General features: G+C 53.6%; 2 gene segments (V, D, J or C); both read right to left on the bottom strand.

The window, feature by feature from the left end:
• The window catches only part of LOC125160503 (T cell receptor beta constant 2-like), a 181,990-nt gene that overhangs the window by 3,759 nt on the left and 163,149 nt on the right, over nucleotides 1-15,082 (bottom strand). Inside the window, 1 exon segment of the C gene segment in view lies at nucleotides 1,933-1,989. Within this exon segment, the coding sequence occupies nucleotides 1,933-1,989 (57 nt within the window).
• Nucleotides 5,041-15,082, bottom strand: part of LOC125160504 (T cell receptor beta constant 2-like) — a 42,373-nt gene continuing 32,331 nt past the window's right edge. Inside the window, 5 exon segments of the C gene segment in view lie at nucleotides 5,041-5,302; nucleotides 5,568-5,674; nucleotides 5,809-5,826; nucleotides 6,391-6,777; nucleotides 10,663-10,714. Of these exon segments, the coding sequence occupies nucleotides 5,282-5,302; nucleotides 5,568-5,674; nucleotides 5,809-5,826; nucleotides 6,391-6,777; nucleotides 10,663-10,714 (585 nt within the window).

The following is a 15,082-nucleotide window of genomic DNA, read 5'->3' as shown; positions in this document are numbered from 1 at the left end:
CAATCCGCCATTGCCGAGTACTTGACATACAGGGTCCTATGTCATCTGCACAGCAATAGTAAGTGGTAGGTATTGGTGATGACATTGTAGAGGGGACCCAGCTTCACACAGATTCATCTGCCCAAGGTCACCCGCTCACTAGTGAGCCAGGGATTGGGACCCAGTTTTCTCTGGCTCTAAAGCCTGGTCTTTTCCTCACCCCTGCTGATTGCAGGAATCTGGCCTTTCCTTGGGACAAAGTTTAGCCAAGCCCCACTGGCTCCAGCTTAATGACAGTCTAACTCCAAATGGTGCCTGCTGTCATCAGAATAGTCCAGGTTCCTGTACCAGTCTTGTGAGTTTCTTCCCCTCTGTGGCCTCAACATTCTCAGCACCAGGGGATGTTCCATCCAGGTGCTTTCCAGATCTAGGAGCTTGGGATCCCCCTGGGAAGTTTTCTCAACCCACAAACACCAAGTCTGCATTTCAATGTATGTTTGGGACAAATGAACTCCTGCCCACCTGGGCTGTTGAACTTGGTGTGAGGTCTGAGATTTCAGGCTGGGGTGGGGGTGGGGGCAGAGGGAGACATGGGGGGGGGGTGAATGCACCCCCTGGGGCTGAGGTTCCAGTCCAGCCCAAGGCAGGACTGGTGCTGTAGGCACACCTCAGGGGCCTCTCGCTTAGGAGAGAAAGGCAGGGGGTTAAATCTAATTTTAAATGCTGAACAGTAAATCAGGGAACCCTGCTTGTTTGATGCCTTCCTTCACTATTTTTCTGGCCTCTCTCTTCCTCTCGCGCTTTTCATCCCTTTCCCCCTCTGTCCAGCGGCCTCCCTCCATCGACCCCTCCCAGGAGCCGGCTAGGCCGGGTGCCCGCCATCGCTTGCTGGCCCTGCTTCTCCCCCCTACTCCCCTCCGGCTCCTAGCTCTGCGTAGCAGCTACACCTGCGCCTCCCCCAGCCCGGGGTTTCCCTTCTCTGTCTGGTCCTCTAATCCCGTGGCCCTGAGTCCTAATCAACCCTCTCGTCCCCCACTCACCCTGGCCCTAAGTACCTCCGGAGCAGGAAAAGAGACCTAAAGCCCGCTTTGCCCTCCGCCTGGTTCGCGGCGCGGGAGGACCCGGTCCCCGCCCCCCTTGCAGGGCTGACCCCGCCGATGGACAGCGCGCCCCGGCCCACCCGCCCCTTCCACGGGGACAGAGGGGCTGGGACGGGGACGCCGGGGGGGGGGGGAGCAGACTCCCCAACCTTACCTAAGACGGTGAGCCTGGTGCCGGGGCCGAAATAGAGCTCGTAGGAGCACAGAGGTCCAGCCCCGCACGCAAACCCAGCAGCCCCCACCCCGCCTCGCAGCCCGGGCCGGCGCGGGGAGCCCGGCGGGCGCCCAGCGGGTGCCCAGGGGGTGCCCAGGTGGTGCGCAGGCGGGACCGGCCCCGGGACCCGCCGCCTTCCCTCCCGACCCCGCGACCACTCACCCACGACGCTCAGCCGGCTGCCGGCCGAAGGTCGGGGCGGAGGCTGCACAGCCCCGGCCCCCCCTGCCGCGCACCCGGCCGCCCCCCGCCGCGCTCACCTAGCACTGACAGCCGGGTTCCGGGGCCGAAGTACAGAGGATTTTGGCTCACAGCCCCCGGGCGCGGCACAAAAACAGGCCCGCCCCCCCTACCCCGCCCCGTCGCGTTCCCCGGCGCCCCCGGGCACTCCCGCTTACCTAGCACGGTCAGCCGGGTACCTGTGCCGAAATACTGAGTTTCTGTGCTCACGGCCCAGAGCCCCAGGACAAAAACCCGGCGCTGCCCTCTCCCGCCAGCCCAGCTCCCTTGCGCGCCCCGCACCCCCGGACCCAGGAGTCCCGGCCCTGGCGCTGAGCCCCGCCTCTGAGCGGGACCCCCAAACGGAGCCGGGCAGCTGCCCACCTCTCCATCCCACCCCGCGGAGCGCTCGGTCCTTACCCAGCACGATCAGCTTGGAACCAGCCCCAAAATACAGCTGCCCGGTGTTTGCACGGCCTTGGGAACCCAGACTCAAACCTGCCTTCCCGGACTAGGGCCCAGGAGGGGCCAGCACCCACTCCTTGAGAGCCAGGGTCGGTGGGGGAGGTGTCCAGGCTGGGCAACGCACCCTCCCTCCCACCTGGAGCTTTCTTACCTAGGACAGTGAGCCGGGTCCCTGGCCCAAAGTGCTGCTCATTATTGTAGCACAGTGGGCAGGGGCTGCCAAAAATTTCTGCTTCTTCCTACTTCCTTTGGCACGAGCTGAGGGCGCGCTCTTCTCCTTCCCGGGCTTCTGTCTCCCCACTTACGGAACTAGCCTGACATAGTAACCTGGATACTGCAGGAGGTCATGGCCAATTTGCAGAGGAGAATCAGCTTGGCTTGGGGACAAAACAGTGGAGGTGGAAAATGAATGGGGATTGGTGAAGGGTGGTTTGGGCTGGAGTTGGGAAGTGTTCCAGGCTAGACCCGCGTCTCTTAGTACTTATAGGGCCTGCAACCTCTCTGGCCTTAGTCCCTTCATCTGAAAAATGGGATAACATCTCTCCCACGGTGTTGTTGTGAGTTCTTCACAAGTAACTCATGTGCAAATACTCTGTCAAGGGCGAGGTTTGTGAAAAGTGCTGTGTGATGATTCCACTTTGACACTTCCTGGGAAGCTGTCTGCAACAGGGAGATACAGAGGCGTTCCCTGAGTCCAGGTCCACGCAAGCGCCCGTCAGGGACCAGCTCCAGAGACCTCTCCCAGCCACGCCCCATCCAGGAGTGTTCCCTGGGCTGGGTGGGGATATTTGCTGAGGCAGAGCTTTTTGTAAAAGCACCTCCTCTACCTGAATCATCGTGTGCTACTCCCACCCCCACAATGTTACAGCGCGATACAAAAATATTTCCTTCCCTCTGGCCCCCTCCCCCAACCACCGGGCAGAGACAGGAAGCACAGGTGGCAGAGGGCTGGTGGGGCAGAGAGGCCCCTTCACGGAGGCACACACCACTCTGAGGAGACCTATGTCGCCGGGTCTCCCCTCTGGGACTCACTGTGCCCACCTGCACAGACTGGCATTTATAGTGAGGCGGGTGGGAGGGGCCAGGAGTGGAATCCACAGAACAGGTGATGGCAGCTTGCGGCATGGGGACAGACAGCTGGGAAACCTCTGTAACCCCCAGTGCTCCCTGCACAAAGTCCAAGCTCCTCGTCCTTGGTGTATTCCACACACAACACGAGCACCTACTATGTGCCAGGCCTCGTGCTGTTTGCAAGGACCTGAGCCTGCCCTCAGATGAGCCTGCACCGACCTCCCTAATGTCTTTTCCCTGCATTCCCTGAACCTCACCTCTGGCTAAGCACCCACGAGCACCTGGCCCTGTTGTTTCGGCTCTGGTTCATGCCTCTGACTGCCCACCACTACCCACCCACGCAGACGATCAGACCGACTCTTCTCTGAAGGGTTTGCCACCTTCCCAGACTCCTCCCTGATGATCCCAGTGGGAAACCAAGAGCTAGCCTCTGGCTGCATGTTAGCAGACAGCTCACGTTGCCATTTCAAAGCATCGCTTTGTATTTCAACGCTTTCTATACATGAGTTCCCCCCTCATGGTCAGGGAAGTGACTTGGATATCTTTATTTTCTTGGGGGTTAATAGCAGAACATTGCAGTGATATGGGCTTAATGAGTGAGTTAGTGCATTTGCACTATTAGTGCACTATTAGTGCATTCATACATATCAGCATATATATATACAATATATATTATATATGTGTTGTAGATACTAAAGGTCCCTAAAACCAAGTATCAGCCCTATCGCTATTTCTAGAAATCCTTTAAGAGGTCTTTGTTGTCTCATATATATGTATATATAATTGTATGTACATGCGTGTGTGTGTGTGTGTTGTATATGTGCACACACACATCTGAGTACCTCATGTGTTGCAACACAGAGAGAAGGCTGTATGTCACAGCCCTGTGAGTGTGGCTACTTCAGACAGGCCTTATGGTGATGTCTTCTCCTGAACTGGGTCACTTGGGGCCCACTCCTTTATGCACTCACTTACTCAAAGATCGTTTGTTGTGTACTCACACTGAACCAAAGTGCTATGCCATATCCCAGGGACACTGTAATAAAACATGTCCTTGTTCTCAAGGAGCCGAGTGTCAGACGGAGACGCTTGAAGGGGTGAAGGGGCAGTGCCCTTCAAGTGTGGCATGTGTCTCATGAAGGCATGTGCACTATGGTAGCCAGGTATAGGATGCATGTGGGCCACCCTCAGGGAGTAAGGGGCAAGGAAGCTCCTGAGAAGGCTTCTTGGGGGGCAGATGTTGGAGCTAAAGCTTTAAGAATAAGTAGGAGTCAGAGTACTAGGTCACTCCTGGTAAAGGAGGGCAAAACAGTCCGAGAGCACGTGGCTCAGGGATGCAGGGGGAGACGAGTGAGGTATGCGTGGAGCAAGGAGGCAGAGGACCACTGCCGGGTCCCCTGTGCCATCCTCAGGACAGTGGGCCGTGTCACCATGGTGACAATGAGACCACCAACAGCTCTTAAAGGATTTCTAGAAATAGCAATAGGGCCGATTCTTGGTTTTAGGGCCTTTATTTTCTACCCTCCCAGGAGGGATCAGGGGACATTTTCACACCGCTCTGCTACTGAGAATACATCTCCAAGTCAGCGTGTTCTCTTCGCGGCCGGGAAGCCTGCTTGTCAAGTGAAGACGGTCATGTCCTCAGTGAGAGGGCGGAAAGGGAGCTGGCCGATATGTGTGAAAGCAAGCTGCATTAGCCGGGGCGACCTGACCAGTCGCGGGTGGACACGCCTGTGGGCGTGGGCTCTTTCTCCGAACACCTTTGTCCAGGGGGGACACGAAGTTCCTGTAGGAAACGTCACCATTTTTCTGGGCTGTTCCCGAGTAAGCCTCTTTTCATCTCATCGCTACCATTCACATTTACTAAAGTTCTCCTGGCAAGGGAGGAGGATTGCCGACCACAGGTTGGGTCCCTCACTTTCCTCGAATACCTGACACGAGTCACATGGGAAGTCAGAGATGGGCAGAAGAGATATCCCGACGCTCACAAGGCAGAGTCAAGCCAGAACAGGCCATTTTTATTGATTCAGTCAATTTTGTCACGCGAGGCCCCCCGGGTTAAGGCAAGTTGAGTCGTGAGCGACCGCGTGTGCATGCACATAAGGGGTAGCTACTGGGGTGAGCAGAGGGATGAAAACAGCTCTTCAGAAGCACTGGCTATAAGTGGGAAAAGGAGGATCCATATTGGGGCAATGGCAGACTGGAAGCTCAGGACTCTTCCTCCGAGCTGGCTTCAGGAATCCTTTCTCTTGATCTGAGGAAGAGAGGGCATTGTCAGGGTCCCAGGGGCCACGAACAGTAGGAGAACCTGACTCTGCGCCCGGCTTGGGGTACAGCCGCTGGCTCTCCTCATCCTCTGGTGCCGCATCCTGTAACGTTCTCCCCAGTCTGGCAGCCACCTTATAATTTCTTTGAGACGCAGGAAATATCAGGCCCGGGTCGGGCTCTGCGGTCCCCTCACATTCCAGGTTCTACCCTCTCCCTCCAGCCTGCCCGCCCCGTCCTGCCCGCCTCCGTACCTTGGCCATCAGCGCGAGGACAATGACCAGGATGGCATATAGGGTGGCCTTCCCCAGCAGGATCTCATAGAGGATGGTGGCCGACAGGACCCCCTGCTGGTAGGACGCTGTGGGCAGGAAGGGACAGCACAGAGCTCCCTGTGAGCCAGCGCCCCTGGCTCCCCCTCGCCCCCAGGGTCCAGGGGTGCCCCAGCTCTGGTGCCAGGGAGGCAGAGAGGAAGTGGGGGAGAGGGTCACTCACCCGAAGTGAAGCCACAGTCTGCAAGAGAAAAGGGGGAGGGAAATGGATGAGAGACCCCACCTCCTAAGGCAGAGGAAGAGCTGCTAAGTCGGGCACACCTGAAACTAACCCGGTGTCACCTGTCAACTGTACTCCAGTTAAGAACGACACGAAGGTCACTAACATGACAGGCGGAGTCCGCCTCGCAGGTGGGCACGGACTCCCAGGCTCAGACCAGCCCGCTCTCAGGCTGGACGGTCCCTCCTGTGCTGAGCCAGCACAGCCTCGTCATCCCTGAAACCCGTGGAACGTGGTGGCACGGGGGTGGGGGCACCCCGCTCGGAGCTGAGCCCCACGGGCTGGGACACTGAGGGGCCCCAGCGGCAAGGCCCTGCGGGGCTGAGGATGCCGGGGGGGGGGATGGGGGGGCAATGAGCCCGAGGGGCCCGCTCACCCTCAGAGTGGGCTTTGGTCTTCCCGCTCTGCCCCACCCCACCCACCTCCCGTTTTCTGCATCCAGTCTTTCTGGTCTCCTGCCTGCCTGCACCCCCCCTTTCTGTGCCCCAACTCACCCCCTGCCCATCTCCCCGGCCCCCCACTCACCTGCTCTGCCCCAGGTGTCGGCACTGACGTTCTGGGTGACGGGTTTGGCCTCGGGGTAGTCCCACTGGTCATCCTTCCCGAGCCCGTGGAACTGGACCTGGCAGCGGAAGTGGTTCCGAGGGTTGTGCCAGAAGGTGGCGGAGACCCTCAGCCGGCTGCTCAGACAGTAGCTGGACACATTCGCGCCGGACTGTTCCTTGTAGGGCTCAGGGTCCGTGCTGACCCCGTCACGCACCTCCTTCCCGTTCACCCACCAGCTCAGCTCCACGTGGTCGGGGTAGAAGCCTGTGGCCAGGCACACGAGCGTGGCCTTCAGGGTCCGGGAGATCTCTGCTTCTGATGGTTCGAACACTGTGACCTTGGGAGGGCTCACCTTTTTCAGATCCTCTGCAAGGGAAGAGGGGTTGGGGCCAGGCCTGGTCTGAGAGCTGTCTGGGTTTGGAAGGACAGTGTGTGTGTGTGTGTGTGTGTGTGTGTGTGTGTGATGGAGAGGGAGACAGAGAGAGACAGAGAGAGACAGAGACAGAGAGAGCTGGAAATGGGGTCATCCTAAAGCAAAATTATGGAGTTGTAGGTCCTGTGTGTTTGGGGGTCACTGTCCTCTGTTGTTATTCTCCCACAACTTCACGATTTCTTTTCTGGGTTCCTCCATGGATGCACACACTTAGACTCCCTGGGCTAAGGTAGCAATGGGTCCTGATTCTCTTGGCTGTCTTTGCAGAGTCTCTTAAACAAGGCCTTGTTCCATATCTATCAAAAGAGTATATGTGTCTCTTTTTCTTCCCCATTCAAAGTCCTCTTCGCCGTGTGACTGTCTCTTGTTTTAGATGGAGAAGCAGCTTTAGTAGAGCTGAATGAGACCGGATTGTGAGGCAGAGGGTTCTCTTGCTAGCAACATGATCCTGGAAACTGAGCTGACTTTTCCTAATTGTCATTGTTCTCTTGTACAAGGTGTTGAGTGTCCGTTTAGGGAGGGGGAGCAGGTACTAGAATTAGCCTTTGTTGTCTAGAAGACTCACTGTCCTGTTGCGTCTGACTATACTTTTTCCTAAATGCTTCTTTTCCCAACTCACTTTTTTTCCTTTTCTTCCTTCCCTTTTCTCTTGCTTTCTTTCTTTAGCATAGAACCTGCTTGAGGAGCCATGAAGTCTCTGGCTATTATCAGATGCTCCACATTCGCTGCACTTATACTGGGGCACATGGGGTATGTGCTAGCTTGCCCGGGTTGGCTATAATCCCATGAAAGATATTGCTCATGGATTGAACCCTTTTTTCCTTCCAATGCCCAGCAAGCCTCCCTGCCAGCTTTGGAAATCCTAGTTCACAGCCAAGCTTCACATTTTTAAAAGCAGCAAAACCTTGCTGGGTATGAACAAATTCCAAAGTCCAAGGGCCATTTCATCTGAGCATTCATGTTGTAAAGTCCTGGGCCCTTTTACATGCCTGACAGATAGGGGAGAATTTCTGGAGTTGTTGGAAGCCATGACCTCATGTAAAGACACACAGGGATCAAAGAAAACACATCCATCTATTAAGCTTCCTTTTTTTTTTTTTTTTTTAAACCAGAATGGACTCTGCCATCTATGGCTCTATATTGACCAGAGGAATGATTTTTTTGGAGCGGAAATGTGGGGAACCCGGATGTTTCCACTTTATCCAAATTTGAAAAATGTTTCTAATGGGAAAATTGAGACAGAGGTTGGAAAAAGGCCAAACTCTGACACGTGATGATGACCGCCAGGAGCAGAAAGGATTATCACGATGAGGTGAGCCTTTTATAAAGGTGTCCGTAGAAGTTAGTCCCTAACAACTTAACACCCCCAGAGGCTGACGCTATTACCCCCATTTTATAGATCTCAGAGATTCTGAGATTTCCACTTTCCGATTGTTCAACCTCCCTCCGCCTCCCCCCCCCCCCCCCCCCCCCGCCAACTATCCCTTGAGCCCAGGCATTTTGAACCTCAGTAATTTGTACTTTCTAATTATTACACTCACCGGCATGTGCCTCTGTCTCTGCAGGACAGAGTCTGCTGGAGCCAACCAATCTGGTAGGACCAACTCTCCCGTTCTTCCCGCCTTGTCTCTGTTCCCAGCCCAGACTCATCCCATCCCTGCCCTCCCCTCCGCCTGCCCCCCTCCTCCGGAGCATGCCAATGGTGTGTTAGCGTTTTGTGATGGGCCCCTTACCTTACCATCCCAGCACAGGTCCTGAGGTTTGAAAAATGGGGCCTCAGCCTCTTTTCTCTTCTTTGTACCTTATCTGTTACTAACGTGGCCTAAGTTTCCAGTTGTATCAGAAAGTTTATTCACACCTATCTCCTCGGATCCTGCCAAGCACTATGTCCCTCAGACACCCCTTGCAGCTTTCATGACACTGCGACGCGCCTTCTGTCCCCGGGGCTCAGAAATATCTCTTAAACCCCAGCCTCGCCAGTCTATACACCACCCCCTGTGCCTCCAAAGCCCTAGATCCCTTCAGGAAGACACACATGGGTCTTTGGAGACTGGTGGAGATGGAGAAGGAGGACAGGGAAGGCAAGGGTGGAGTTCTGAGCAGGTGGATGGTGTTAGAAGGATTTTAACATAGAAAACAGACCCATTCGCCCAAATGGAGTCAACCATGAAGGACTGGAGTTAGCTCAGGAGGGAAAATGGAGAAGATCTGACTCAGATAAAGAAGGGAAAGTAAAACAACCACCCCTGAAAAAGAAGAGAGTGAAAGAAGGCGGCCCAGAGAATGAGAAAACAGCAAGAAAACACAAAGCCCCCAAGACCAAGTCTACCCCCGAGGGTCTGAGACAAGCACAGCAGAGCAGCCAGAGAAACTCCCGGAGGGAGGGGGCGGCTCAGACTCCTGTCCGTCACCCCCGTCTCCTTCCTGGACTGATGGGTCATGCATGGGCACCCTCCCGCCCGGAGCGTGGCCCCCAACCTGTCACGGTGAGCCTGGTGCCCATCCCAAAGTGGAGGGGTAAGTTATAGGAGCACAGCTGCAGGGAGCTGTGGTAAAACCTGGGGCAGGGGTCTCCTGCCAGAGGGCAGGTCCTAGCTCCCAGGGAACGGGCTCTGCCACCTTCTCCGCCTGGGTGCGTGGCTCTGGACCAGAGAAGACCTGGAGAAAGGTCCAGGCATATGATGGGGAAAGAGGAGAAGGCTCAGGGTGGGAAGAGGCACACACATGAGAAGGAAGGATGAACCGAGGAAAGAGCGAGGAGGTCACATCAAGGACTGAAGACCCAGGGAGGACAAATAGAGGGTCCAGGTGAGCCACACCAAGAGCAATGGCAGCCACAGCTCCCCGGAGAAGGTCCCCAGGATAAGAGAGTTTACCTGACCCCTGACAACCAGCCGTGGGAAGAGACAGGGCCCCGGGTCCCAGGGACCACAGCTCTCCCACCCTGGTCCTGCTCCTTACCTGAGACAGAGTTGAGTCCTGTCTCCAAAGTACTGTGCCTGGTTGCTCCACAGCACAGCAAGATTGTGACAAACCCAGAATTGCTGCTCTGGGGCCTTTCCTTCCAGAAGCTACCATCCACCCAAACTTCTGGGGGCTCTAGCACCTACTCTGTTCCCCACACTCTCTGTGCCTTTTCCCGCTGTGCCCCCGTCCCCACCCTGTCTCCGGAGTCCTTCTGGGACTGTACTTTTCCAACACACTACCCCCCCAGGGAGGCTGCTTGCTTCCCCAAGACAGAGAGCTTGGCTCCACTTGTGAAAAATTGTCATTGTTACACAACACTGCAGGCTGGTAGGAAAACTGCCCACCTGCGTCCAATTCCTGCCCTTCCCAAGTGTACCTGCCTGCTCTCTTCTCCCTTTCCGTAGCAGAATTTTGGCACTGGGAGGGGGAGAGGGGGCACGCATATGGCCTGAAATGTCAGGGGACCAATGTGGCCATGTGACCCCCACCCCTTTCTCCCGTGTCCCTCTCTTTTCTGGACGAGGGGGGAAAACAGCAGGACGAAGCTAGCTCTAAGGCTAGAGGCTTCCCATCTACCGCGGCCATGATGGGGTGCGCTCCAAGGAGATGGGAGATGGACACGGTGACCCCAAGACGAGACTACTTGCCTCCCAGCACGGGAACCCAGACTTGGCACGGCCAGTCTGTGAAATTACCAGGGATGGAGGCCGTCCCCTCCCGATCGCCTCAAGGCAAGAATTCAGATCTTTCTGATAAAAATGTGCTTTAAGCTAAGCCCCCAGAACAGAGGCTCCATCTGGAGCCCTGCCCCTCCTTGTAGGTTCCCAGCCCTCCAGCCTCGATGAGCTTACCTACAACAGTGAGCCGGCTCCCTTCCCCAAAATAGAGGGTCTCGCCATAGCACAGCCTCTCAGATCTGCTTCAGAACCTCCCCTTGTCTGCTGAGCTCAGCTGGGATTCAGGGACAGATCGGGGTGTTCGTGGATCTCTTCGCTCACAGAGACACCAGCCCTACTTTGCATATCCCCGTGCATATCCCCGTTCATGGACAGTCAGAAAAAAGGAGACAGCATGGCCTCCTGTGAAATCCAGAGCAAGGGAAGATATGAAACCCCTGCAGAGAGTTCCAGTCAGTGAGGAAGGTGGGCCCGTGTCAGGGCTCATTGATTGCCTTCTGGGCTCTCTCTAGGTTTTCTCTGGCAGGTAACTATTCAGAGGGGGCAGTGCTATCTCCTCTCCCTCCTCTGCCGGAACCACCAAGGCTCAGCTCTGAGTTTACAGAGGACCACCGGTGGCTACGTGGATTTACCCTGACCGGGACCCTCCCAGGTACTGGTTCCCAGATGCCCGCATGACATCTCCTTGCCCAGGACCCAGGGGCTGGGTGATCCCTTCCCTCCCACACTTTCTGGGATAGAATCCTCCCGGTCATGCCCTGCCCGGAGTCCCCACCGCCTTACCGACGACTGTCAGCTTGGTCCCTGGGCCGAAGGTATAATCATAGCACATCAGAATATGGCCACTCTAAAATGGACCTGGCATTTTGGACCTGCTTCCCCTATGAGGGGCTTGGAAAGACCCAGAGTCTAGCTTACCTATAACTGTGAGCCTGGTGCCTGCTCCAAAGAAAAGTTCAGTGTTCACACAGTGACTCCAGGCCAGGAGGCAAACAAATTTGAGGCGTGGAAAGAAACAGAGGCTGTAGTTGGTGTCTGAGGATGCTGGGGTCAGAAATCCCTGCCTGTGTTTTACCGATATTGCATAAAACATTTTCAACTCTGACTCCTGGGGCCACAGAGCATGGCCAGAGTGTATCCAGAGTAGAGTATCCACACTACTTTCTTGATTTTTTTCTGAGGGTCCATTAAAAGGACGTGGATCTGGAGAGAAAGGCAGGGTCCTAGAGCCAGTGACCATATCCACAGAGAGTGGGGATATCTCTGGCTTCTTCCTCTGTGGAGTGGGTCACCTCCCATGCACCTTCCCACTGACCTTGTCCTTGGTTCTGTGGGGCTTGGAGTGAAGGAGTCTCCTGAGTCCTTCACCCAAGGGGCCACTGAGACATTCTTCTCGCATCTGGGCTCTCTGCCTGGAAGATTCAGTCCCGATCCAAGCCTGTCCTTATCCATGGTCTTGGCTTGACAGGTGAACAGGGGTGAGGCAGAGGCATTCTGACCTGAACCACCCTCAGGCCGGTGACCCAGGACAAAAGTGGAGAGACTGTGGGTTGGGAAAGGCAGAAAGGTTTTTGTAAAGCTTTCCCGTAGAGTTGAATCACCGTGGCCCCCCCTGTCCCCACAATGTTACAGCTTTGTACAAAAAACGACCCCTCCCATGGTTCTGCCCATCAGAGCTTGGGAGAAACCACCAAAGCAGCTGCTCCTTCAAGGGCATTGGAGGGCAGGTCAGTGACATCACTCCCCCTCGTGCGAGGCGGTGGCAGGGGTGCAGACCGGGCCGGGGAGGGGCTCCTCCCCACCCCCATGCCCTTCCTTCAGGATGTTCTTGGCTTCTCAGAGCTGTGTGTCTTTGCAAGGCTGGCTGCTGCAGGGCTGGTTTTCCCTGGTTTCCGCCCCTCTGCAAGATGTCGTCACTGTAGGGACCCACCCTCCCCACCCCCCAACCCAGCAAGAAGCAGCAGCCCCCTTTCAGCCTCAGGCCTGCCTGTGGCTCTGTCACTCAGAGGCCACACCTTTCATCTGGGAATGGGATCCCGCAATACTCAGACCCTTTGGCCCAACTTCGAACCCCTAGGGTGGTCTGGAGGGGAAGTGACCTTGAGCTACACTGCAGGGACGGGGTGGAGGACAGGGGCGTGTAGGGGTCCCTAGGTAGAGACAAATAACAGCTGAGAGCTCCAGCATATTTTCAAGTGGGTTTGGACATGGGAGGGCTCCTGTGTGCATCAGCCCCCCTTCTTGTGGACTTCAGACGTCAGGTTAGGAAAAGGGAGTTGGGGACATGGAAGTGAATAGTCAGATGCATAAAGTCGCAGGAACGCTCAAATGCAGTCATGGACACAGCCTTCTCCTTTTTATCCCTGAGGGGCAGATGCATTTAAGTTGCTGGTAGATGTTTTACTTTCCTGCACAAGAAGACCTTGAAATTCAACCTCCAGTTGAGTGGCCTGGATCTTATTTCACTCGATGGTGTTTCCTTTTATTGCCTTTCAAACTGTGAAGTTTCAAACTCTTAAAATCTGGAAGAAAAAAAAAAAGACAAACTTCACTCCTTAACGATGACACACTTCCGTGGAAAAATAAACGCAGAATCCAAAGAGAAATGACAATATGGGGAGAACATTTGCAATCTTCCTCATAAGGGCTGATCTCCCCAGTATATAATGAACTCCTAGAAATCAGTAAGAAAATAATCCAGCAGCACAATAAAAATGGCAAAGAACAGATGGTTCAGAGAAAAAGTAACGCAAATGGTGCTTCACCGTAGGAAAAAAATCTTGCAAAGAAAAAGCTGCATTGAAATATCTTTGTTCACCAATGTGACTGACAAAGTTGAATTAGGGAAGACATTCTATTAGCTTGTGCGTCGTGGGATATGCATTTCTACACGTGAAAGGATACCCATCTAAGTGGGGACCAATTTGGAAATATCTATGAAAGCTACAAATGCATTTACTTTTTCACCTGGACATCTCACATCTGGGCATTTATCCTGTAGTTATTCTTGCAGACAAATAAAAAATGTTTGTAAAATATTTGCGTTATCTGGGGGTAGCAAAGAGATTGGGGAAAGTCCAGTGCCCATCAGGAAGGGACTGGATAAATGATCTGTGATACATCCACAAAATGGAATATTGCTCGATGCTAAAAAAAAAAAAATACAAATGTTTCATGATACTACAGAAAGCTCTCTAAGATACATTGTTAAGTGGAAAAAAAGCAAGCTGCAGATTAGCATTGCTGTACATTGCCTTTTGTCCCGCAAAGGAGGGGAATAAGAACTGCTTGCTTGGTTCTGCATAAAGATACACCAGAATGATACAAAAGAAACTGATCAAAGTAACTGCCTACTAAGAATGACCAGAGGAGACAGAAACAAGGTAGAAGTAAAAGTAACATTTTTCGGTCTCAACTTTATTGTATTGTTTCAGTTTTTGAGCCAGGTGGCTATATGATCTATTTAAAATAAAACTTTAAAATTCTAAAGAAAATACAAAGAAAACATTGCTTTAAGTAATATTTTGAAATGTGCTACTTAAAAAAGAAACCTACTTGTGTAATTTACAAACTCATTATTTTCTCCAAAGAAGATCAGTTTACCTAAGAAGATATGTTATGGTCCTGACTTGACATACTGGGTCCCCAATCACTCAGGAAGCTTGTGAAAAATGCATATTTCTCAGTAGTCCTTAGGATACGTTGTGTTAAAAATCTCTAGTATTGGAGTTATTATGTATTTAAATAAACAAAACAAGCACAAAGTTACCCTGGGTATTTCCATTTCAGCACGGCGCTTGGGATGCACTGCTTGCCCCCTGACCAGGAAAAGCACAGGTGCGAGCCATGAAGAATGTCAGAGTGCTATCTGGTGGTGTCACAAGCTGGGTACAATAGTGTGGCTCTGAGAATTTAGGGAAAAAAGGAAAAGACAGTCTGTGCCTTTTACTCACGAACAGTGCTGGATCTCACAACACTCTGCCAATAACCTGAATAAAAGGTCACGGATGGCCTTTATCGAGTGGAAAGTGGCAAGCTTCCTTCTTTATTCCTTTCCTACACTGAGGATCTCTTTCGTCGATGTAATGATTTATTTTGATCTATTTCCATTTTCCTGCCTTATTGCATATCAGTAATATACCCTCTAGGTAAGTTTCCTTTCGGCCATTTAGCTGGGGACTCTCCACCACACCGGCCTTACAAAGAATACCGCTCTGCCTACTTCCAATCCTGATGGAGTTTGCCCCCCATTTGCTACTCAGTCACACTGCCAGTGTGCGTAAATGCCTGTGAAGTTTTTTTTTTTTTAAGGTTTATTTATTATTTTTGAGAGAATAAGAGACAGTGTGAGCCAGTGGGGAAGGAACAGAGAGGGAGACAGGGAATCTTAAGCGGGCTCTGCTCTGTCAGTGCAGATCCTGATGCAGAGTTTGATCTCACAAACCGTAAGAAGCAACCTGAGCTGAAATCAAGAGTCCAACACTTGCTTAACCAACTGAGTCACCAAGGTGTCCCAAAGCTTCCCCCCCCCTCCCCCCCCCCCCTGCTGTGAGAGGAGTTTAGCTGGTTAGGCAGGTGTCCAGTGGGGTCATTC

This window comes from Prionailurus viverrinus, chromosome A2 (genome assembly GCF_022837055.1).
Source record: "Prionailurus viverrinus isolate Anna chromosome A2, UM_Priviv_1.0, whole genome shotgun sequence".
In the NCBI taxonomy this organism is placed as follows: Eukaryota; Metazoa; Chordata; class Mammalia; order Carnivora; family Felidae; genus Prionailurus; species Prionailurus viverrinus.
This window is presented reverse-complemented; position numbering and strand designations above follow the sequence as displayed.